The following is a 26,369-nucleotide window of genomic DNA, read 5'->3' on the forward strand; positions in this document are numbered from 1 at the left end:
TTATTTGTGTATGTACATATAAATATATATTAGGATATATACATATCTTGATGTTTCATGCTTCTCCCTGTCCCTATATTTAATCATTTGGTGTTTCATCTTGAAGAACTGTCTTCTAAGGAAATCATCCAGAGATGCCAGATAATGTAATGGTGCTAAGATTTATTTTGTAACAAAGATTTATGGTGTGTGTGTGTGTGTGTGTGTGATATGATTATGCATTTGTAGGACCAATGCAGATATGTGGAGACCAGAAGACAACTTTGCAGTTTCTACTTTTGGTCCTCTTAATATGATGATCAAGATCAGTTTTCCAGCCTTGCACGCCACAGATCTTTCCCACTGAGCCATCTCACTAGTCCTCAAATAAGATTATTAGTAGTAATATTATAATAGGAAACAATTGTCTTATCTTCAAATTGTAAATAATTTCACACAAGGATAGAGGAACATAGGATAAATTGAATAATAAATCCCCTTTGCAAAGGAAGATATTTGTATGACCACACATTTTTTAAAATTTGTTTTTCCTGGGGATTAAACAATATTTGTTTATAACACTTTCTTAGAACCACAATTGAATGATAGTTAATTGCCTCATTCATTAAAATTGGTTACTGCTAAGCCTGACGACCTGTGTTCTATCTCTGGGTGACCCATATTACTCTACAAGTTTTCTCTTATTTCTAAACTTGGCAGTGACATATGCACACGCCTACATGAGCATATATATAAATAATTTTTAATCCTGAATAAGTGCAATTGAGGTCAATTGCAGTCAAAAGAATTCCTAGGTTTCATCACTACAACTCACATAGAAGAAGTGGGTAAAAAACACCTGTGAGTTATCCTCTCAGTGCTACATACACATCATGGCACAGGTGTATTCACACACAGTTCAAACATTTTTACATGCAAAGATAATCAAAGAAAATAACCCAATTATTGAGCACATATTAAATGGTGATAGGAGCACTACAACTCTTCATCTTCAGGATTATAATGACATATTTGGGACCTTGATAGTTAACTCTGTACCGTTACTCCTCTTGTGTACCCAAGTTTCATTCCTAGCACCCACCTCAGATTGGTCAGAGCTTCCTGTATTTACAGGTCCTGGAAATCTGGTGCATTTTTCTGGCCTCTTGGGGCACCAGAAATTCAAATGGTGAAAAGAAAGATATGTATGTGAGTTCATATAATAAAAAGGTTTTCGTCATGCATCTTAAAAAATGAAATTTAATATACCCAATGTTCCTCTTGTGCTATTTTGTCTGATTGGCCTCTTTCTGAATTTGTATACTTCCTTTGAAAACTGAACCCATTGATTTACATTAGTAAGAGACTTGCTGTTGAATTTGGCATAAATCTCTAGCCAATCTGGGACAGGTCTGTCTTTAGGTTAGAAGCCACTGCTGACCATGGTGCTGAGTCCCTCCTACTCCACCTGGTCCCGTCACTCAGACCTCACCAGCCAATCAGATCCTCCAGCAGACCAGCCAGTCAGATGGGAGGGTTCTTCCGGGAGCCAGACTTCCTTTCTGGTTCAGCTCTCCACCTTGGGCTCCCTTGTCGGCAGAGAGCCTGTCAGCTCAGCAGCGGCACCATGGTGAGTGAGGGGTTGCTCTCCACAGACGGGAGGAGTGGCTGGGCTTGGCAAGCGAGGGGCCAGTGTCGCCAAGCGGAGGTGGAGCGGCCCGCTGAGGCTCGCGGCCTGTGTGGGGTCCTCCACTGGCTGGGTGGAGCCAGCGGACAGACAGTTTAGCGTCTTCCTGCCTCAGTAGTCCTAAGTGATCCTTGCAACTCTCTGCTGGCAGCCTCTGAATCACTTCACTGCCCGGGCTGTGTCTGCAAGGAGCAGAGCGTCAGGAGCCGCAGAAGGTGGTGTCCGTTGAGCTTATATCGTCGTATCACCACATTCGCCAAACGCGGAGACTCCTGGTCTCTCCTGGGTCTTCAGATGTTCTGCGCTTTTAACATTTAGGTTTAGGATCCGTCTGTAGTTAATTTCATGCGGCTTGTAAACGGTTTCTCCTATGTAGAGTAGCGCTCCACTACTAAACTGTGATGTAGAAGAGTATAGTTGATAAAAATTATGGTATGAGGATTTACTGGTTCTTAGGAGTCAGTAAGTGACACAAAGTAGAATTTAAGTGAGGGAGGACTGCATCCCAAATACCCCAAAATACATAGCATGCGTACCATGCCTGTTAGAGATTACTAGCATGAGATGCAAATGTTTGTTCACCAGGATTAATCAGCCATTAAAGTACATTCCTATAACAAATGAGACAACCATAATTTAAAACTAGCCAGAAGACCCACTTCCCTATCAAAGGCATTTGACTGCTCCGGGGCCATTATGGGGTCACAACCTTGTGTACCAGGAGAGTATAATAATTCTAGGACAGCTGCATTTTTCAGCTCTTAGGAAAGCAGTTGTGACTCAGTGTCCCCTGTGATGATTGAGGTGAACTTGGATCCTGTCTGTAGCCCCGTAATAAATTTTGGATTACAAGTATGCTGCTCCACAGAGCTCTAAAATTACCAGTTTGAGTCATACAGTGGGACTGTCCATTGCGATAATAGTAAAAGGATTTGCATGTGGAGCATGGCTTCTCCCTTCAGCCCAGAAAAGTCAGAATGGTGTACTGTGTACAATGGAGGGGGTAAACACACTGGACAATAGCTAGGTCTTAGACTGAAGTTTAAGGCTGTGGGCTGCAGGGATATCCATTACAAGAAGGACCTGATGGGGCACAGTGTGTGACTTTCTGTGTAATTTCCCATTGTACATCAATTCCTTCCATGTGCATGAAGACAGACACCTGTGGGTGTACAGTTTAGGGAGGATGATGGCAGTGGGTTAGAGTTAGCTAGTAAGAGGCTAAAGCTAATGGGCCAAGCAGTGTTTAAAAGAATACAGTTTCCGTGTAATTATTCTGGGGCTAAGCTAGCCAGTGGCTGGTAGCTGGGTGGTGGGAAGCGGCCCGCAGCTCCTTCTACAGGAGGATAGCCTGAACTACTAAGTATTTAGTTTCCAATTAGTGAACTCTCTTATGCAGATATGTTCTGTCCTGGTTGACACAGGGAAGTCATCTCAGATGTCTGAGACGCAGTCCATTGGCTGTAACTCATGTGTCAGCTTACAACACTCAGCAGCTAACCTTTTACATGGGACAAAGTCATGCATCCTCTTATTAATGGCATTCTCCCTACCAGGGAAGTACCTACTCTGTTTCAAAATCAGTATAACTGAGTGTTCAATTATTTTTTTTTATCATTTTAAGAAGTCAATTATTGGTTTTCATTTTTAGATTTTATTTTCTTCAAAGGCATGACTGCTATAATCTTTTTGTTTCTATTTTCTACTGTTTCCCAGTTTTTGAATTTCATTCCATTTTTTAAGTGCTGTTATTTATTCACCTATTTGTATCAGTTTAGAGCAGTGATTCTCAACCTGGTGGGTCATGACTCCTTTTGGGGAGGTCAAATGAACCTATCACAGGACTGGCCTAAGACCATCAGAAAGTGCCGCAGGGAACCCTCTTAAAAGAAATTCCACATTATCTCAGAATCAAGGAATAGGTATTTATTTATTTAGGGAAAAACTCAAAAATCAGAATTCTCCACTTGACCTGTTGAATCACAAAATCCAAAAGAGCTGCCAGCAGGAAAGGAGCAAGTGGAACTAGAAAGCAGGGGTGCATGCACCTTTGGCTTTCCCATAAACAGTATAATAGGCGATGCCCCAGTAGGCAGGCAAATACAAGCTGTAATACTTCTTACAGCACCTCCCCCTTTTCTTTAAATAAGGAGTTCCAAGCCTAATACAAAATTATATACAATAAGAATAAATACATTCAATAATTATCCTATGCTAATTAATTTAGATCTTGTAAGATAAATAACTTGGCCAAGTCATGAGAGGAAAGTAACTACAATTATCTAGTCTTCAACCCCATCAAGGATCCGAAACTGAATAATATTACTTGAATAAGTAGGAAGTGCAATCAAGCAACCTCCAAAATGTGCAATAAATGACAAAGACAACTGGCTACCTGGGCAATCACCCAAAGTCTCATTTACAACGTTGAAGCAACCAACTTTGGCTAAGACCCAGAGTAACTGACAGACCATTTTCAAAAGCAAGAAAATTTTCAAAACTGTCTTACCCTGTGTTGGCAAGATTTGGCAGTCTTGTTTATCCATTTCTGGATACTATATATCTTGTCAGTCAGTGGTTGAGGCATGGGCATTTCTTTGCCCAAAGGTGACTATCCCCAGTTCAGGAAGAGCAGGTCCCAATTTTCCTGGATATTTTGGATTAAGCTTTTGTTAGATTTATTGTTTTCTTTAACTGATGAGTCTACTACTATCTTGAGATTCTCTCTTCCATCTCTTGTATTTTGCTGTTTATGCTTGCATTTGTGGTTCCTGATTGTTTTCTCATGATTCCTGCTTCTATAATTCCCTTGGCTTGTGTTTTTTTATTGTCTCTATTTCAGTTTTCAAGTCTTGAATAGTTTTTTTTCATATGTTTGATTCCTTCTTCTTGGTTTATTTTTTAAAGGGATTTGCTGATATGTTCCATTTTTTTTGTCTTTTCCTTCATTTTCTTTGTGGGAATTTCTCATTTCCTCTTTAAGAGTTTCAAACTTTCTCCTGAAGTTATTTTTCAGGTCATTTTCTTCTTCTTCATCTATATTTGGTTGTTCAAGTCTTGCTGTTGTAGGGACTCTAGATTTTACTGGTGTTGTGTTGCTCTTTGTGGTGTTGCATTTGTTTTTACCTTGTGTACTCATCTTTTCCTCTAATTGGTGTGGTTGGGGCTGTCTATGATTCAGTGGGTAATCTAGGTACCAGTGAATTCAAGGCTCAAATGGTTGTTTCTCATGGTACAGTCAGTGCCATGGTTCTAGATACCCTGTTGATCACTCTGTGTTCCTGGAGGTCACTCAGTGCTCCCAGAATTTGCTCCACTCCTATGGAGTTTGTTGTCTTGGGCCTGCTCTAGCCTAGGTTGTTTGCTCAGACTTCTTTCTGTAAATGTCCCTGGTCTGGATCTGCTCTTGCAGAGGTTCCTGACTTGGGGTTGTAAAGCTCTCTGGCTCTGATCTCCTCCATTGGAGTTCCTAGACTTGGTTAGATAAAATTAATAAAACAAAGAAAATAACCCAATTATCAATCATATAATAAATGGCTTGCACATTTAAATTGTAGAATTTTAAGAAATATTACTGTCCATCTAAACAATGTTGCTCTTTTTTAAATCTTACTTTTCCCATTCATTTTCTAATTCAATGATAGGTCTTTAAAAACACACACCTCAGCTGGAATTACAGGTTCATGGCTGCAATCCCAGAACTTGGGAGACTGTGTTGGGCCAATCTCTGTGAGTTTGAGGCCAGATTTGTTCCCATAGTGAATTCCAGGGCAGCCATGGCTATGTGAACATATCCTGTTTCAAAAGAATTCCAAAAAGAAAAAAATCATATCTCATTATGGAAATTTTCTTAATATAGTGTGAATAGACTCTGATAGGTTTCAACAAACTTTTTGTTATTTTTGCTCACATCAAAAGAACTGTGTTAACAATAAAAATAAGGAGTAATATAGAAAGTCCATTCACAGAGGTATAGAAATCCATTGGGTCCTTTGACAACCATCCAGAGGAACTTTCCTGACATTCAAGTGATAGGAGACAGAAGGAGCACTGCAACTCTTCACCTTCAGTATTATAATGACATATTTGGGACCTGGATAGTTGACTCTGTACCACTGCTTCTCTTGTGTACCCAAGTTTTGTATTTCCAAGTCCTGGAGATCTGGTGCATTCTTCTGGCCTCTTAGGGCACCAGATATGCAAATGGTGAAAAGAAAGATATGTACGTGATTCCATATGTTAAAAATGTTTTCTACATGCATCTTAAAAAAGAATGCCAGGTACCAGTGGTACCAAAAGATGGTGTCTGATCCCCTGTAACTGGAGGTATAGACAGTTAATGAGCTATCTTGTAGGTACTGGAAATCAAAGTCAGGTCCTAGTAATGAGCAGCCAGTGTTCTAAGTGCTGAGCCTTCTACTCAGCCCACATGAACATGTTATTAATAGCAGTAAGGTGTGAATGACTGATCTAAGATCATCTTTACCTCAGTCCTGATGACCCAGAAGAAATAAAAGATTGATTATATCAGAAGCTTAGACTTGGTGCGTAAAGAATTTTCTGAATCCAAAACTCCATAAAATGAGGGTAAAATACTAAAATGATCAGGAGGGAAAATGACAATAAAAGTCTTTTAAAAGATGGTTGACCATTTACCCAAAGCCAAAAGAATGTTTTGTCTGCAATGTGGTAAATAGGTGACAATTTGAGCCGTAAGCTCACATGTCAGTCAGACCCCAGCTTGAGTTTTTGTCTCCTGTGAAGGAGAGGAAAGGAATTTGCAGGCATGAAGTCTGACGTATCTAAATAGGATTCATATTGTGCTTCCCTGAGGCCTACTAAACCTTCAGTTAGGAGTTTTGAATGGTGGTGACCGGATGACATCCATGTTTTGGGGGAGATCCTGAGACTTGAGCTGAAGTCACTGTAAGGCTAAGCTAATCAGATATTTACAAAGAGCTGTGGAGGTTGAAAGAATTGTTAGGGATGGAGCCTTGCAAAAGCCCAAGGGTCAGATGCTTAAGTGCAGTGCATAGGGTGTGCTTGAGGGCAAGTTGGCACCATCTGTGCTCTGTATCCACTCTACTATGGTGGGTCAGCCACCTCCAGGTCTTCCACTATTTACTTTTTTGGCAATGTAACTGTCAGTGGCAGTATTCTACAGCCCCCATTTTGCAGTCTCCATGGGAACATAAAGCTTTTTAGTCTCCACCCCATCAATCCTCAACACTTGCCTGCCTGGCAAGAATAAGGATATTCCAGGATACATTTAAATTTCTCCCTTTGGCTAACAACTAGTGAAATAACAGACACTATAAAATTTGAGTTTTCCTGGGAATTTCACTGTGGAAAAAGACTGACTTCTCCAGGTGAGACTGTCTCTACTGAAGAAACATTTACTCCTTATCTGGCCACCTTACAGGAGAGACAGGAGCTGAGGTTTGGGGAGTGTTTTAGAGATGGGAAAGCTTTTATTATGTTACTTAGTTATATTAACTTAGTTGTGTATATCCCTTGCCATCTATCTAAACCTGTTAGGACCCCAAGGATAAATTAAACACCTTATATCTTCATCACTGTACCAAATTAGTCACACCAAAAATATCAAGTTTATTACTTTATTAATAATTTTTTAATTTTATCTTAAAGAATAGCCTCATTATGAATCTCTGACTGTCCCGGTATTCACTGTACAGACTAGGATCTTGTAGAATATCAAAGAGATTTGGCCACCTTGTCTCCAGTGTACCTGAATTATAGTTCGGCACATCACAGACAACTAAATTAGTACTTTTTTGTTGTTCAAGACAGGGTTTCTTTGTGTAGTCTTGAATGTCCTGCAACTAGCTTTGTAGAGCAGAGTGGCTCTTGAATTTATAGAGATTACCTTTCTCATACTATTTAGTTGAGAATTGCTTTGAACACCTAATCCTCCTTCTTCTGCCCAGTGCTGAAAAGAAAGTCCTGCAACTGCTTCAGGGCTGGGCCTTAAGTGGTTAGTGAGAAGGAAAATAGATGAATAAATGAGTGTCCTCCAACTTCTCTGGATTTTATTGCAAATGAAGGACCCATGTAAGAATTGAGTTCATTGACATAAAGCAGGTGTAGTCACAGCACAGAGAGGGATGGGAAAGAGGAAAATGAAAGCTTTCCCCCCTAGACTGTAGTTCACATTAGAAGTAACTAGTGAGGTAATCAATAATAGATGATTGCTGAATATTCTGACTGGCCATTTCTTGCATCCACAGAGTAAGGAATCAAGAATCTGGATAAAGAACCAAATTTATGAAACCAATTACAGTAGTTACACTAATCTAACCAAAATAGAACTGGATAAATGGTGTGGCCTTGCCTAAAAAAAAAAACCTGTTATTTTACATATTAAGATGGGCAGCTTGAGATAAAATGTGAAACTAATACTTGGTGTGCTCTAATATAAATTACTAAATTTTGGAGCACATGATCTGTTTGACCATTTTAGATTAGTTTTTTGGCTTATAATTACATTATTTCCATCATCTCTTTCTTGCCTCTAAGACTTTCCAGTAATTAGAAAAATCATGAATTTTGCTTTATCAAGAGTTACTCTTTGAATGTGACCTATGTTTGGCTTCAGGACATCTGAGCTATGAGGGAAAGCATTGATTGCACTGGTTAGTGACTCTGTAATAGAACACACACACAAGGGACACCATATCATGGAAGAGGAACAGGAAGTGCTCTGAGAGACTGGAAGAGTTTCTACTAAAATATAAATTTTGCAGACTAGAGCTCTGTGTTCCCCTAGGGTGTAATGACAGAGCTGGGAAGAGCTGTGCTGGCTTATTTATTTATTTGGTGTTTCGAGACAGGGTATTAGTCATTTAATTTCTGCTCATCTAGTAGGGAAACTGTTAACAGTCTTGAGGCTCAGCTGGGCAGTTCTAGCTACTGAGGTACTCTGGGCAAGCCTGGCAATCAGGAGCACAAGATGGAAGTAGATTGCAAGCTATGAGGAAGCCAATAGAGAGCCATGAGTGTTAGCTTTTTTTGTTACCCTGCATTGTATAGTTGATTTCTCCCTCCAGTTCTTATTTCACCTCCCTCTGAAGAGGTAACACTAACTACCATTATGGGGTTGAAGCAATGACTTGATCTGGTTTCTTCCAGTTGAATTTGGGTTGTCAGGAGGCAGTACTGTGATACCCTTCCACTGAACCTCTCTTAAAGACCAAACTCTCAGATGAAGACAGAAAAGGAATTCCTTTACTGTTTGGGAAGCACGAAAATGTTCAAAGTCCATATGACATTCTTGATGGGCTCACAATAGCTTCCATCTGTTAGAGGTTTCCATTTAACTTCTAGAGTCGGTCTCCAGAGGGATGAGCCCACAACCAACTTTCACACCCTTGTATACCCATTTTATCAGCCAAAAGTCAGCATGATGTCCTTCCCACATGGCTTCTGGATATAGAGAGAGGAGGTATTTAGCATAGTTTAATTTGAATATTAAAACAATAAATGCCCTGTCCTTTGCTGTGGGAAGGTGTCCCAGGAGCCAAGGTCTGATGTCTCATATCTGGACAACATCTTTTTATCAAGAAGAAAATATTAGTAAGATTTGCTATCTAAATATCATCTCATGTATACTTACATCTAATGTCTGTAGAGTGTGATCCTTTGTGTTGTTACCAATTCTCTTATCCTTTGATGAACTTTCTTCTTGAGTACTGAAGACCAATGCAGGTGGCAAAAGTTAATCTTTCTTTCTGTGTTGTCAAGGCCAGTTGAGCAACAAGTCTTTCGAGGTCACTTGTGCTTGGAAGGAATTTCAGACTCTTCAAGTCTCTCTTTTATCAGTTGTCCATCAATGTGAGGATGACTCAAAAGCTTTGCTTTATGTACTATGGCTTCCTTGACACATTGAGGAAATCTTTCCCACATTGATCTTTATTTTGTAGACTTGATAATGTTTCAGATTCATTGAGTATGTTCTCCATGGCCTCCATGAACAGGAGAATAAATAATCAATGGCCTTTGTTCCTAGGAACCTCACTGATCTTGTATGGAAATGGGAGAAATAGTTCCCCTTTTATCCCCCTAACCACATTAGAATAGCCTCTAAGAATGATGATTAAACACCTAGAAGATTGGTTTTTCACCAGTTGTGTAATTTTAACTACTTTTAATTTTTCAATAACCAGATACAACTCAATAAACTTTACCTGACATACATTTTAGTCAGTCCTTGAAACAGTTGAGATTTGACCTTGTCATATTTAATAAATATATGACCTCTAAATCCTGTTTTTGATGTACCTTAAACAACTTACTCAGACCTTCATAGCTTGCAAAACCTTTCTAGTCTTCTTTATTCTGAAGCCATCCAGTCTTCATGTTATTTATATAAGTTCTTTCTTTAAAAACTAAGGTAATTGACACATTTATATTCTTCTAATATGTTCTTTTATGTACTGCTTCCTTTTTCTAATACCATGAGAAATAGGAACACTAATGAATATGTTTATGATCAGTTGTGAGAATTTTCTCCAGCATGGATGGGGAGGAAGCAATGTCTATCTCATAACCATAAGTCCCAATGAAGATAAAAAATACAGTTTCACCAAAGTCCATCCTGGGAAATCAATGAGTTTACTGAGATTACTTATTCAGCATGGTTGAAAAGATACAAGGGTTTTGATTCTATGGTTGTTTGAATCAAAATAACCCCCAAGTTCCTTGGAGAATCATACTATTAGGAGATATGGCTTTGTTGGAGTAGGTATGTCATAGTCACTTTCTGCTGCCTGCTGATATGGATGGAGAACTATCAGCTCTTTCTCCATCACCATTTCTGTCTGCATCTACCATTCTTCCCATCATGATGATAACGGACAAAACCCTCTGAAGCTGTAAGCCAGCTCCAATCAAATGTTTTCTTTATAAGTGTTGCTGTGGTCAGCTAGTTGGTGGTGGCACGTGCCTTTAATCCTAGCACTTGGGAGACAGAGGCGGGTGGGTCTCTGTGTGTTAGAGGCTAGCCTGGTGTACAAGAGCTAGTTCCAGGACAGGCTTCAAAGCTACAGAGAAATCCTGTCTCCGAAAAAGACAACAACAACAACAACAACAAAGTATTGCTGTGGTCATGTGTCTCTTCAGTGCAATAGAAGTTACCAAAAGCAGCCACACAGAAATGTCTCCACCCAGCCTGTACAACATCTTTCCCATAGCCACTTATGTGGAATTTACCTTCTCTCTAGTCTTCCACCACAGTGCTTAGTCCTCTCTGCCCCACCTGGTCCCGTCACTCAGACCTCACCAGCCAATCAGACGCTCCATCAGACCTGCCAGTCAGATGGGAGGGTTCTTCCTGGAGCCAGACTTCCTTTCTGGTTCAGCTCTCTCATGCACTGCGCCTTGGGATCCCTTGCTGGCAGAGAGCCTGTTAGTTAGCTTGGTGGCTGTGCCATGGTGAGTGAGGGGTTGCTCTCCACAGATGGGAGGAGTGCCTGGGTTTGGCAAGCAAGGGGCCAATGTTGTCAAACCAAGTGAAGTGGCCCACTGAAGCTCGCAGCGTTGGTTTGGCCCTCCACTAATTGGGTGGGAGCCAGCGGATAGACACAGAGTTTAGCGTCTTCCTGCCTCAGTAGTCCTAAATAATCCTTGCCACTCTATGCTGGCAGCCTCTGAACCACTTCACTGCTTGGGCTGTGTCTGCACAGAGCAGTGCATCAGGAACCGCAGATGATGGTGTTTGGGATTCATCTGTAGTTAATTTTGTACGGCATGTAAATGGTTTCTCCTGTGTAGAGTAGCACTCTGCTGTTAAACTGTGATATAGAAGAGTATAGTTGATAAAAATTAATGGTATGAGGATTTACTGGTTCTTAGGAGTCATTAAGTCACACAAAGTAGAATTTAAGTGAGGGAGGGTTGCATCCCAAATACCCAAAAATGCATAGCATGCGCACCATGCCTGTTAGAGATTACTAACATGAGATGCAAATGTTTGTTCACTAGGATTAATCAGCCATTAAGGTACATTCCTATAACAAATGAGACAACCATAATTTAAAACCAGCCAGAAGACCCACTTCCCTATCAAAGGCATCTGACCTGCTGCTCCTGGGGCCATTATGGGGTCACAACCTTGTGTGCCAGGAGAGTATAATAATTCTAGGACAGCTGCATTTTTCAGCTCTTAGGAAAGCAGATGTGTCTCAGTGTCCCCTGTGCTGACTGAGGTGAACTTGAATCCTGTCTGTAGCTCCACAGGACATTGTCCTTGCTATCTTCATGGCTAAGTACCATAAATTTTTGGATTACAAGTATGCCGCATCACAGAGCTCTAAAATTACCAGTTTGAGTCATACAGTGGGACTGTCCATTGCGATAACAGTAAAAGGATTTGCATGTGGAGCATAGCTTCTCCCTTCAACCCAGAAAAGTAGGAACAGTGTACTGTGTACAGTGGAGGGGGTAAACACACTGGACAATAGCTAGGTCTTAGACTGAAGTTTAAGGCTGTGGGCTGCAGGGATATCCATTACAAGAAGGACCTGATGGGGCACAGTGTGTGACTTTCTGTGTAATTTCCCATTGTACATCAATTCCTTCCATGTGCATGAAGACAGACACTGGTGGGTGTACAGTTAAGGAGGATAGCCTGAACCACTAAGTATTTAGTTTCTAACTAGTGAACTCTCCCATGCAGATATCTTCAGTCCTGGTTGACACAGGGAAGTCAGCTCAGATGTCTGAGATACAATCCTTTGGCCGTAACTTCATGTGTCAGCTTACAATACTCAGCAGCTAACATTTTACATGGAACAAAGTCATGCACTTTCTTCTTAATGACATTTTCTCTACCAGGGAAGTGCCTACTTTGAAAATCAGTATAAATGAGTGTTTAATTGTTTTTTTTTTATTATTTTAAGAAGTCAATTATTAGTTATTGTTTTTAGATTTCATTTTCTTCAAAGGCATGGCTGCTAAAATCTTTTTGTTTCTATTTTCTACTGTTTCCCAGTTTTTGAATTTCATTAAATTTTTAAAGTGCTGTTTATTTATTCATCTATTTATATCAGTTTAGAGCAGTGATTCTCAACCTGGTGGGTCATGACTCCTTTTGGTGGAAGGTGAAATGAACCTGTCACAGGACTGGCCTAAGTCCACCAGAAAGTGCCACGGGGAATCTGCCACAAGTGTCACGGGGAACCTGCTTCAAAGAAACTCTACATTATCTCAGAATCAAGGAATAGATAGTTATTTCTTTAGGGGAAAATTCACAAATCAGAATTCTTCACTTGACCGGTTGAATCACAAAATCCAAAGGAGCAGCCAGTGGGAAAGGAGCAAGGGGAACTAGAGAGCAGGGGCACATGTACCTTTGACCTCCCCATAAACAGTATAAGAGACCATGCCCCAGTAGGCAGGCAAATACAAGCTGTAATACTTCCTACAGCACCTTCCCCTTTTCTTTAAATAAGAGAGTTCTAAGCCTAATACAAAATTATATACTATAAGAACAAATACATTCCATAATTATCCTATCCTATTTAATTTAGGTCTTGTAAGATAAATAACTTGGCCAGGTCATGAGAGGAAAGTAACTACAATTATCTAGTCTTCAACTCCATCGAGGATCCAAGATGGTGAATAATATTACTTGAGTAAGTAGGTAGTTCAATCAAGCAACTTCCAAAATGTGCAACAAATGACAGAGACAACTGGCTACCTGGGCAATCACCTAAAGTCTCATTTGCAACATTGAAGCAACCAACTTTGGCTAAGACCTAGAATAACTGACAGACCATTTTCAAAGGCAAGAAAAATTTCAAAACCATCTTACATTGTCTTGGCTAGATTTGACAGTCCTGTTTATCCATTTCTGGATACTATATATCTTGTCAGTCAGTGGTTGAGGCATGGGCATTGCTTTGCCCAAAGGCGACTGTCTCCAGACCAAAAAGAGCAGGTTGGCTGAGCTCTCATAGTTGCTTGGACAGGGATGGACCATGAGACAAACAGTTTCTATTGTTCTTTGTGGTAACTGGGTAGTTGCACTTGGCCTCTGAGCTTTATTGAGTATGGGAGAGGCTCTGACATCTTGGCATTGGAGACTATGAGCTTGTGATATTGTTGCCTCACACTGTGTAATTGAGAATTGCTTTGAAAACCTAATCCTGCCTCTGTTGTCCAGTGCTGGGTAGATAGTCCTTCAGCTTCTTCAGGACTGGGCCTTGACTGTTCAGTGAGAAGGAAAAATAAGCCAGCTAATGAATGACCTCCAGTCTCTCTGACTTTTAGTGTATAATTATAGATGAAGAGGCATTTGTGCAAGAACTGAGTGCAGAGACAAAGCTTGAAGCTGGTAGATCCGCAGTGCAGACGGGAGAGACAGGATAGTGGTATATAACTTTCCTACTTCAACAGTAGTTGAGATTAGCATTGCAGAACCAGGTAATCAATTGTAGGTGCTCCATAAATGTCCAGATGGTCATTTCTTGTTGTCCACAGACCAAGCAATCCAGAATCTGGATAAAAAACGAGACTTATAATGAAACCAAATTGCTATAGTTAGAGTAGTTCAGCCAAAATAGACCTGAGTAAAATGTGGCCCTGCCTAACATGACTGTTATTTTACTGATTTTGAATATATACCCTGAGATAAAAGGTTTGAGAAATCTTTGATATTCTCTAATATAAATCCCTAGTTTCTGAAGCACATGGCCATAAATCCTGTTTCAACTTTTCAAAATAATTTTTTGAGATTATAACTATATCATATCCACATTCTCTTTCCTGTCTCCAAGCCTTACCTAATTCATGGCTTCTTTTTAACAAAAATTGTGAATGTGACCTGTGTTTGGCTGCAGGATTTCCCAGGTATGAGGCGATCGGTTGGCTGTACTGCACATTGAGTGTGTAATGGAATGTTCATACAAAGGACCCTGTGCTTTGGATGAGGAACAGGGTATGCTCTAGGAAAGTAGATGAATCTCTACTAAAATACAAACTTTCTGGACTAGGGCCCTGTCTACTGGCCTGGAAGGGCAGAACAGGAAGTTCTGTTCTATCAGAGACATTTGATCTCTGATCACCCATTATGGGACCTGATAATATTCTGAGGCCCAGTAGGGTGGCCTTAGCCAATGAGGCACTCTGGAAAGGCTTAGCAATCAGGAATAATAGTGGCAGGTAGCTTGCAGGTTCTTTCCAGAATTCTTCTCTACTTTTGTCATGATGAGTTTTAAGGAAGACCACAAGCTATGCTATAGCAAGTGTAGGGTGTTCAGAGAAGGTCTGTTGAGTTGTCATTTCTGCTGGGATTTGGATGGACCATGGGCCAGGCTGTGGTTCTGTTGCTCTATGTAATCACCTGGGAAGTGCTCCTTGTCCTCTGAGCCTCTCCATGTATGGATTTCCTGGGGTGAGGGTGACTCTGCAGCCCTCGCATGGTAGGCTATTATGCTTGAAATATCACTGTCCAGTGTACACACAGAATGATACTTTTGGTGTGCAGTGGGAAGACAGATTTGAAAACTGATAATCTGGTTTCTAGAAGTTCTGAATATTGCAGTCTACTTTCAAATTTGTCTTATAAATTTTCAAATAGTTTAAAAGCTGGTAGAACTATCATGATGTTGATTGTCTTTTAGCAATGCATGATTAAAATGTTTCTAACTTTCTGCTATAGCCAGCTGCAATGGTATGATTCAGTGATGCTTAGTGCCAGGGAACAAAGGGAGTTTCTGAACTGCAGAGGTTTAGTAGGTGTGTATGATTTTGGGCAGCTAGATAGAGAAGAATCTATATCTTGTGCTATAATCCATTTGGCAGGAAGCAGATATTGTTCTATATTGTTTTGGGATTGGGCATCAGTGGGGCTGGGTTTACCTGAAAACACCAGGAAGTCTAAGGGGCTGCAGAACCATAGCAGTAGATCATCTCTTTTTTTTTCAGAGAGGGCTCTAGAGCATGGGGCTAGTAGCTGGAGGGTCAGAAACAACAGTTTAAGGGTCACTTTGTGGTAATTTTGTGATAATTGTGAAGTCTTTATTTAATTTCTGTTCTTATAGGACCAAGTAGATGTAAATCTTAAGAGGAATACCAGAGAGTAGAGATTGAGTGATGTGGGAGTCCCCACTGTGTGCTGAGATTACCCTAAATGAATAAAGAATGTGCCTTGACCTTTTGATAGGGCAGAACTTAGTTGTGTGTGTGTGTGTGTGGGGGGGACAGAACTGAATACTGGGAAGAAGGGCAGAGAGAAAGAAGCCATGGATCCTCCACCTGAGACAGACACTGGTTAGAATCTTGCTGGTAATCCACTGCCACGTGGCAGTACACAGATTATTGGGGATGGGTTAAACTAATATGTAAGAGTTAGCCAATCAGAAGTTAGAGCTAATGACCAAGCAGCGTTTTAATTAATACAGTTTTTGTGTGGTTATTTTAGGTCTAAGATAGCTGGGCTGCCGGGATGAATAAGCGGCCCTCTCCTTACAACAATTGAGATCATAGGATTTCAGTTGGAAATGATAGACTCCATAGCAGATTAAGTTTGAGGTCATTTATGTGGTAGTTTAGCTACAAAATCTTTCTTTATCTGCCTATAACCTGGAAATTTAGTAAAGCACAATTAAAAAATAATGGGCTAATTCCTTAAATGAAGTATTGACTCTGTTGGATGTTTATTACTGATGATTCATTCAGGTCTACAGTAAAAAGAAAACAAGAGGTGCTGAAATAAATGAAAATGAAAAGGTAGTTTCAGGTGGCAGCCAATTACTGGAAGAAGCAGGAATATTCAAGGAGTTTATTACTATTATAGAGAAGGTCCTTGCCATAGAATGGAAGTCTAGCAAGGTGCTCCAAGAGTAAAACTCCATCCACATAAACCTTCAATTTATGTAAAAAATAAGCAAAGTGATTCCTAGTCCTAGGAAGCAACTTCTTACAAATTCTGCTACACCTGTGGCCAAGTGTGTTAGTGTCTATCAGTTAAGAAGTTAAACTTTTCAGGACCATTCATCATGTGCTGGTCCTGGAAACAAGAGTCAAAATTTAAGGTAATGGGTTTTTAGTTTGTGGTTACAATTCAGCATTGTTACTGGCATCCATGTTTAGCAGAGTCAGAAACCCAGTGAAGAGATTGTGAGAGTTCATTTCATGAAGCTGTGAGGATGAAACCTATTGTTGTTGTTGTTGTTTTTACTCTTTTGGGTGCCTGATACCCATCTCTCAAAAAAATGACATACACTGAGGTTTATTATTTCTTATAAATTCCTGGTCTTAGGTTGTCTTATTTCTAGCCAGCTTTTTTTTTTTTTTTTGATTTTTCGAGACAGGGTTTCTCCGTAGCTTTTGGTTCCTGTCCTGGTGGCCAGGCTATAGCCAGCTTTTCTTAACTAATTGTCCCATCTACCTTTTGTCTCTGGGCTTTTATCTTTCTCTATTCTGAATACACTTTTAAACTTCTTACTCTGTGGCTTGCTGTGTAGCTGAGTGGCTGACCCATGCTTTCCTCTCCTTTTCTTGGTCATCCTTCCTTTTTGCCTCTGAGATTTCTCCTCCTATTTATTCTCTCTGTCTGCCAGCCCTTCATATTTTTTCCTACCAAGCTATTGACTGATCATTAGGCCAAACAGGTATTTTAGACCAGCCCAGTATCACAGCTTCACAGAATAAGAATGCATAAAAGAATGCAACACATATTTGCATCATTGAAACAATTGTTTCACAACATAAACAAATATAACACATCTTACAATAATATTCCAGAATAGCCAGGGTTGTATTTTGATACAAACTAGGTTTCAGTTTGATACCACATGATATTGAGATGCCTAAACTATAAGACATATTCTATGGAGAACTAGCTGAATGTAGGGAGTGGAAGTAACCAAAGAGAGAGATGTATGAGAAGATGCATGGATAGGGCCATATAAGCCCTTTGAAACTGAAGCCTTGTGCATCTGAGGCAGAGCTACAGGATTTGATGTCTGTCCTGTCGTGCTTCAGTCTTGGCTTGGTTCAATCTTCCATCACTATGTCTCCATTTCTCTATTTTGGAGTGTAAATGGTATTCTATACCATTGTATGTTGGAAAGATGTAAGTTGTTTTCTGATTTTTACAAGATGTTACTTGCTGTGGGACAATGGTCTTGTACCTTGTAAAGATTTGTCACTTGTATTGGTTTAATAAAATGCTGATTGACCAGTAACCAGGCAGGAAGGATAGGTGGGGTGACCAGAACAGGAGAATTCTGGGAAGAGGAAAGCTCAGTCTGCAGTTGTCACCCAGACATAGAGGAAGTAAGATGAGAATGCTTCACTGATAAAAGGTACCAAGCCATGTGGCTAACACAGACACAAATTATGTACTAATGTAAGATGTAAGAATCAGTTAATAAGAAACCTGAGCTAATAGGCCAACCAGTTTATAAGTAATGTAGACCTCTGTGTGTTTCTTTGGGACTGAATAACTGTGGGACCAGACTGGAGAGAAACCTCTGTCAATAAATCACTGTCAAGAGATTGTTTTAAGCATCAGAAGAGACTTTGAACATTTGAACAGTTAGGGGCTATTGTAGACTATGAGTATCATTGAAGTGACTAAATTAATTTTCTTCATGGATGACCAGGAGCCTATAGTGATCCAGGTCAGAATGTAATTGATTGAATGAAAAACCTCCCAAATAGGAAGATGCATTTTAACATGTGCCTCTTCTTGGTAACTTTTATTTGATTGCGTGTGAAACCATTAATAGGAGGAGCCTTTCTGGATGAAATTTCTCATTGAGGATATGATATGACGTAGTAAAGAGAGCTGTTTGTTTGTTCCCAGCTGCTTAGCCCCAAAATAATCTAACAGAAACTATTAATTATATCACTGCTTGGCCCATATGCTCTAGCTTCTTATTGGCTAACTTTTACATTTTAATTTAACCCATTTCTATTAATCTGTGTATTGCTATGTGGCTGTGGCTTACTGGGTAAAGTTTCTAGCATCTGTCTCTGGCTGGGCTACATAACTTCTCTCTGACTCTGCATTCATTTTAGTTTTACGCACCTACCTAAGTTCTGCCCTATAGCTCTGCTATAGGCACAAAGCAGTTTCTTTATTAAACAATGATAATCACAACATGCAGAGGGGAATCCCACATCACCTCCCCTTTTCTGTATAAATGAAAAGAAAGGTTTTAATTTTAACATAGTACAATTACAAATCACAAAACAGATATCATGCAAGAATTACAGTTAAAATATTTATATCTGAGCCGGGTGGTGGTGCCGCACGCCTTTAATCCCAGCACTCAGGAGGCTGAGGCAGGCGGATCTCTGTGAGTTTGAGGCCAGCCTGGTCTACAAGAGCTAGTTCCAGGACAGAAACCAAAAAAAAAAAAAAGCTATGGAGAAACCCTGTCTCAAAAATCAAAAAAAAAATATATCTACTTTTTTTAAATCATAACTAAGAAAAACTATAACTATAAATTTTCAACTCCATCAAAGACCACAGAAGGATACAATATTACCTAAGTAAACAGGAAGTATTTTGTAATAATGTCTGAAACTCTAGAAATGAGAGAGACAGTTTTTTGCCCAGACAGTCACTCAAAGTTCTTCTGTATTGTTGGGGCATTCAATCTTCAGCCCACAGGCCTATAGTATCCAGCAGACTTTTTCATGAAGCAGGAAATTTGAAGACCTGTTCTGCATTACAATGGAAGCGTCCACCAGATGCTTTCTTTTGAGTCCTGCAGAATGTCTAGCAGACTCTTTCATGAATCAGGAACCCCGAAGAATCATCTTACCCTTAGGCAAGTTCAGGAGTCATTTCTCCATGGGTTTTGCATGTCCAGTTCATCAAGCAGTCCAGGCAAGAGCAGTTTCTTGCCCAAATGTCTAACAAACTCCATAAGGAGACTCTTCGATGGCCATCATCCTCTTGAAGTAGATTGGTGCTGCCAGGAGCAGATGTGTCTCATTGTCATGAAAAGTCTTAAGCTCTTAAAACATTTTAAATGCCATATTATGAAAGTCTCTGAAAGATTGGACAAATCCCTATCTATATGTTGAAATAAGAGCGGTGGGCTACTTTCCTGGCACCTGGCCGCCCGCACGGCTAGCTTTAGCATATGCCCCGAAATAATTACACGGAAACTGTATTCTTTTAAACACCGCTTGGCCCATTTCTATCTAACCTCTTCTAGGCTAGCTCTCGCACCTGGACTAGCCTATTTCTAATAATCTGCTGTAGCCCACGAGCTGGCTTACCAGGAATGATCTTAACCTGCGTCTGCCTGGAGTGGGAGAATCATGACGACTCTCTGACTCAGCTTCTTTCTCCCAGCCTTCTGTTCTGTTTACTCCTCCCACCTATGTTTTAACCTATGAGGGCCAAACAGTTTCTTTATTGCTTAACCAATGAAATCAACAGATTGATATATGACACTCCCACATCAGCCAGGAGCAGATGTGTCTCATTGTCATGAAAAGTCTTAAGCTCTTAAAACATTTTAAATGCCATATTGTGAAAATCTCTGAAAGATTGGACAAATCCCTATCTATCTGAAATACATCTCTGTAGTCTAGAAAATCAATGAACATTACTACAAACTTGACTATTACTATATAGACGACTCTCTATTTACCTATATTTTTAATTACACATTACATTTTTAAATGAGCTGCACAAATACAATACCTTAGTCAAGAGCAGAAATACATATAATAAAATTGTTCTTAAATTTGTATGAATAAACCAAGATCCATGCCAATGCAAATCTCTATAGCATATCCCCATTTAAATATAAACAAACATCTATGAACTGTATTTGGGTATATGGGCATAGTTCTCTCCAAACTGCTTCCTGCTTTTTATTTGGTGAAGTAATTTTTTGGGGATGTTCACAGTGACCTTTTGGGTAGTCTTGATTCATCAAGCCACAGGTACTCATCCTCTGTTGAAACAAAAGCACCTCTTTCCCAAAGCAACTAATTCTTAGACCCAAATTCTGAAGATATGATACCTTTAAAGTATACATGTTGGTTACTTAGCTCCTTTACAGTCAAAAAGTTCAAAGAAAACACAATAATATACATAATCCACACACTCTGTGTATAGTCCTTCTTTATGTGGCTTATTTTTATTCTATTACTCTTTAATATTTATTTATTATCTTTACTCCTTTAATTTATGAGTGTACTCTGTCTCTTTAAAGATTTTGTTTCATTTTTTTATAATCCATTTACTTCTTTATGTAACTATTTTTTTCTTTTCTCTCCCAAGCCTATGTATAGTTTTTAAACACACTATGTCTCATTTAGAGGTCTGTTATTTATGAATCTGTCCTATTGTGTATCTGTAATTCTTTACTGTTCAGGAGTGCTTCTTAAAATGCTAAGCACTTCTTATGAACTTATGCTGTGCCATTGGTAGGGCAAATACGGCCTGCCTGCTTGCTTCACCCAGTCCAACATGACAGAGGCATGTTTGCTTCTTCCGAGAGCTGTGTATGTTGCCCCGTTTTCAGGCACACAGGGGGTCTAAGTTGCCATTAGCAATCTGCTCACAGACCACACAGCCAGTCCTCCAGAAAGAGTCAAAAGTTTGCGTGGGCAGCACAGCCCAGAAAGCTGGCATTTCAAAATGGCATAGCTTTTTTTCTGTTACCTCTAAATCAGGAAAACCTCTCTTAAAGGAGTTGTAGCATGTCACCAGTAAGCAAAGCCCATTTGGGGGAATAAATGCAGCTAAACTTCATTTTTTAGTGTTTACAATTCCTTCCCAAGCTCTCTAAGATTTTAAGTGGATTTTAGTTGGCCATGTGGGCACGAGTTTGTTGTGGAAAGCCACTTGTTAGTTCCCAGCTGCTCAGCCCCAAAATAACCAAACAGAAACTGTATTAATAAATCACTGCATAGCCCATTGCCTCTAGCTTCTTATTGGCTAGCTCTTACATATTAATTTAATCTGTGTATCGCCATGTGGCTGTGCTTACCAGGTAAAGTTCTCAGTCTCTGTCTCCAGCAGGGCTACATGACTTTTTTCTGACTCCACCTTCTTCCTCCCAACACTCAGTTTAGTTTTCCCTACCTACCTAAGCAGTTCCTTTATTAACCAGTGATAATCACAGCTTACAGAGGGGAATCCCACAATATGAGTTTCTATAGCTTCAACCCATTTCCTGTTCTTTGTGCCTACTGTGTTGTACTTGAAACTAATCAGTCAGCTTACTTCTGTTGCTGTCATAACTTCCCCACCATCATAAACTCTATCACTAAATCACATAAGAATCAGTAGAATTAATTGCCATTTGGTGCTAAGGTGGTTTGGTAGCCTACTGTTTTCATTTTTGTTTGTTTATTTTTGAAGACAAGGTTTGTCTGTGTAGCCCTAGCTGTCCTGAAAGTAGCTCAACATACCAGGCTAGCTTCAAACTCAGAGATCCTCTGACTCTGACTTCCAAGTGCTGGGATGAAAGGTGGGCCAGTATTCCTGTTTTTTTTTTTTGTTTTTATATTGTTGTATGATGCTTTTGTTCCTATAAAGCATATGCTGTTGTACTGAACTTCACCCATATTTTCAATTTTAAAATTTGACAGAGGGTATCATTATGTTTCTTAGCATGGTATGTATTCATGACATTAATACTACCTGTGCCTTCTGAGTAATTGGATTGCAGGTGCATAACCTTCTTCCTGCCTGTTTTGTTTGTTTTGAATTTTTATTTTAAAAAGAGAATTTTACCTGTATACATGGATATGCACAATGTGAGTACCTGGTCCTTACATTGATCAAAAGATGCTACTAGAAACCCTGAACTTGGAATAATGGATAGTTATGATCTCCCATATTAGTGAGCTCACCTGTATAGAAGAACAGAAGGACTCTTTAGTGTTGAGCCATCTTTCCTGCTCTGTGTTGATTATTTGTAATCAGCATATTAATTGCTATTGTTTCCATTTGTCCATTCATAACTTTTTAAACACACAGTGCTTTTTTTTAGTAAAATCTTATATATCTTGCAGTTTAAATTGTGGCACTTCCGGTTTCTTGTAGATGAATAAAGAGTTTAATGCATGCATAACTCTTTGTAGAAACTTCAGCAAAAACCTGTGAGTTATTTCTATCTTTATTGTTTGATTGATTTTTTTTCATGTGAAACAGGTATTTAATGTGTATTTCTCACTGTCCTATAAGTGATTGCATGGACTGTATTCAACGCAGAGGCAGATAGATATACATGCCTCTGCCTTTTGAGTGCAAGAATTAGAGGCATGATTCAATGCATCCAGCTTTTTCATCTTATTTTTCTTTTTTGTAGTTAGGAATTACTCATTCATACAATTTCTCTTATCTGTACTCTGTACTGTTCTGTTTATGTATCTTTCATTGTTGGTCAGTAGACATTTCTCTTGCAAGGTGATATCCCATTCAAAGGGTTCAAAAATGACATAGGTGAACCTCCAATTCAGTTTGCTTCTAAAGTGACTTGGTGATTAAATTATGATGTCCATGTCATGAAATAAGTATGGGGAGCATCAGAATTACATGACTATACTGTCAAAGATGGATACATTTACAGTGTTGTCAAAATCATGCATTCTGTTGTGCACATGTATGGTATATTTTAGAATTCAGTGACCTATGATGACGTGCATGTTGACTTCACTTGGGAAGAGTGGACTTTGCTGGATCCTTCCCAGAAGAGTCTCTACAAATATGTGATGCTGGAGACCTACAGAAACCTCACTGCTATAAGTAAGACTGAATTATCTTTCATGTTTCAAATAAGGGGACAACCGTTCATTGATTAATGGTACTATTTTGTAATATGATTGAGAAAGAATAATGGGGTAAATAAATCAGGCATGGTTGTAAGGTTTGCTTTGAATGGCAACTAAATTTTTTACAATTTTAAATATATAACATACATTTTTCTGGCACTATATTTTAGGATACGGTTGGGAAGACCATAATATTCAAGAACATTGTCAAAGTTCTAGAAGACATGAAAGGTAATTTTCATGTATAAGGTGATACAAATGTAACTCTGAAGAATTTGTAATGTATTCTATATATTTTAAACAAAAGCCACAGTGTAAATAATAAAGTGTGTTGATGATTATTAAATTCTCACAAAATCATATACCTTAATTTCAGATAGGTGAACTGCATTTAAGAAAGAATTCAAGGAAACAATGTCTTAACGTATATTACCTTTTGAATCATAATATGAGAGCTATACTATGAAGTTGTCAATCCATTTATTTCATATTCATATTATAAAAGACAGACATTTTGAAAAGGTGATAAGTATGCCTCTAAAACTATTACATTAATAGTCCATCGAAAAAGTAGTTTAACCCATATACTTGTGACTGTGTTAAGTTTAGTGAGGGGACAGTTAGAATCATGAATCAAGGGGCAGCTTTTGTGGAGAGTCCTTAATCCAGATACCAAAAGTCTATGAGGACAGAAAGTCAAACTGGTAAAACTCAATGGGGGAAAACCTTATGTTTGTTATTCTTCCTTTACTAGGTATATCATATGTTACTCTGGAAACAAGCCACATGAACAGAGGGATGTGAAAAGATATAACATACCTCTCTCTCAGAACAAATAGAAGATATATAGCAGTTCCCATGTTGAGTATACTTGTTGAATTTGATGTAAAAGTATACAAGTAATTAGTTTTATAGCCTCATTGTTAATATATCAACAATCTCACATTTCAGAAAAGCACCATGGGTACTAGGACTGTATAAATACTTCTGTTTGTCCTAGTTCACTTAGCAAATGTAGTATCACTCACAGTATAGGAAACTTTATGAATGCAATAAGAGTGGTAAAGCTCTGAGTTTTTTTCAATTCTCTTCAAATACATGAAAATTCTCATACAGAAAAAAAATTCTGTAAATGTTAACCATGTGTTAAAGGCTGTTATCAGATATGTTCAAAGATGAAATGCAAGCATTAATGAAGGGGAAAAACAAGATTGTAAACATGGCGATAAACTTTAACATATAATTCCTCTTTAAAATAGTATTAAGTTGTAAAATTAATTTAAACAGATAAAAATATTCACCAATGTATTAAATGTAGTAATGCTTTCATATGTACCATTATCATTGTAGGCATGAAAAAGGTCAAACTAGAGAGAAAACTTCTGTATATCCTCAATGTGTTAAAACCTTTGAATGTGACAGTCATCTTCACAGGCATGGAAAAACACATCCTAGATTGAAAACTTTTGAAGGAAATGAGTGTGATAAAGCCATTTCACATCACAGTCATCTTCAAATGCATAAAATACTATACATTGGAGAGAAGCCCTATGAATGTAGTCAGTGTGGCAAAACCTTTGCATATCACAGTAATCTTCAAAGGCATAAAAGAACACATACTGGAGAGAAGCCCTATGAATGTAACCAGTGTGGTAAAGCCTTTGCAGAACACAGTCGTCTACAAAATCATGAAAGAACCCATACTGGAGAGAAACCCTATGAATGTAATCAGTGTGGTAAAGCCTTTGCGTGTCACAGTAATCTCCGAAAACATGAAAGAACCCATACTGGAGAGAAACCCTATGAATGTAATCAGTGTGGAAAAGCCTTTGCACATTGCAGTAGTTTCCGAAAACATGAAAGAACCCATACTGGAGAGAAACCCTATGAATGTAATCAGTGTGGTAAAGCCTTTGCGTGTCACAGTAGTCTTCGAAGACATGAAAGAACCCATACTGGAGAGAAACCCTATGAATGTAATCAGTGTGGTAAAGCCTTTGCATGCCACAGTAGTCTCCAAAAACATGAAAAAACTCATACTGGAGAGAAATTCCACGAATGTAATCAGTGTGGTAAAGCCTTTGCACGTCACAGTCATCTGCAAATTTATGAAAGAATGCATACTGCAGAGAAACTCTATGAATGTAATCAGTGTGGTAAAGCCTTTGCACGTCACAGTAGTCTCCGAAGACATGAAAGAACTCATACTGGAGAGAAACCCTATGAATGTAATCAGTGTGGTAAAGCCTTTGCACGTCACAGTAGTCTCCGAAGACATGAAAGAACCCATACTGGAGAGAAACCCTATGAATGTAATCAGTGTGGTAGAGTCTTTGCACATGCAGTAGTCTCCGAAGACATGAAAGAACTCATACTGGAGAGAAACCCTATGAATGTAATCAATGTGGTATAGCCTTTGCACGTCACAGTAGTCTCCGAAGACATGAAAGAACCCATACTGGAGAGAAACCCTATGAATGTAATCAGTGTGGTAAAGCCTTTGCACATCACAGTAGTCTCCTAACACATAAAAGGGCCCAGACTGGAGAGAAACCCTATGAATGTAATCAGTGTGGTAAAACCCTTGCACAGCAAGTCATCTTCTAAGGCATGAAAGAAGCCATACTGGAGAGAAACCCTATGAATGTAATCAATGGGATAAAGCCTTTGCATGTCACATTAACCTCCAAAAGCATAAAAAAATCCCATACTAGAGAGAAACATTAGGTATATAATTAGTGTGGTAAAATCTTTGTGTATCATAGTCATCTTCAAAGACATGAATAACACATGCTGGAGAGAAACCCTATGAATATAATGAGAGTGGTAAAACTTTTGCACTTCATAGTACTCTACAAGTGCATAAAAGATTACACATTGGAGATAAACTCTATGAATGTAATCATTGTGGTAAAGCATTTGCATG

At 39.0% G+C, this 26,369-nt stretch overlaps 1 protein-coding gene across 1 annotated transcript; it reads left to right on the forward strand.

The window, feature by feature from the left end:
• Nucleotides 1-1,521: 1,521 nt before the first annotated feature.
• LOC142850640 (uncharacterized) lies at nucleotides 1,522-26,369 on the forward strand. Its single transcript, XM_075974579.1, is given in 5 exon segments — nucleotides 1,522-1,609; nucleotides 23,291-23,417; nucleotides 23,614-23,674; nucleotides 24,794-25,782; nucleotides 25,785-26,369. Coding segments are annotated over 5 exon segments (1,446 nt in total). The 5' UTR covers nucleotides 1,522-1,606; the 3' UTR covers nucleotides 26,051-26,369.

This window comes from Microtus pennsylvanicus, chromosome 5 (assembly GCF_037038515.1).
Source record: "Microtus pennsylvanicus isolate mMicPen1 chromosome 5, mMicPen1.hap1, whole genome shotgun sequence".
Classification (NCBI taxonomy): Eukaryota; Metazoa; Chordata; class Mammalia; order Rodentia; family Cricetidae; genus Microtus; species Microtus pennsylvanicus.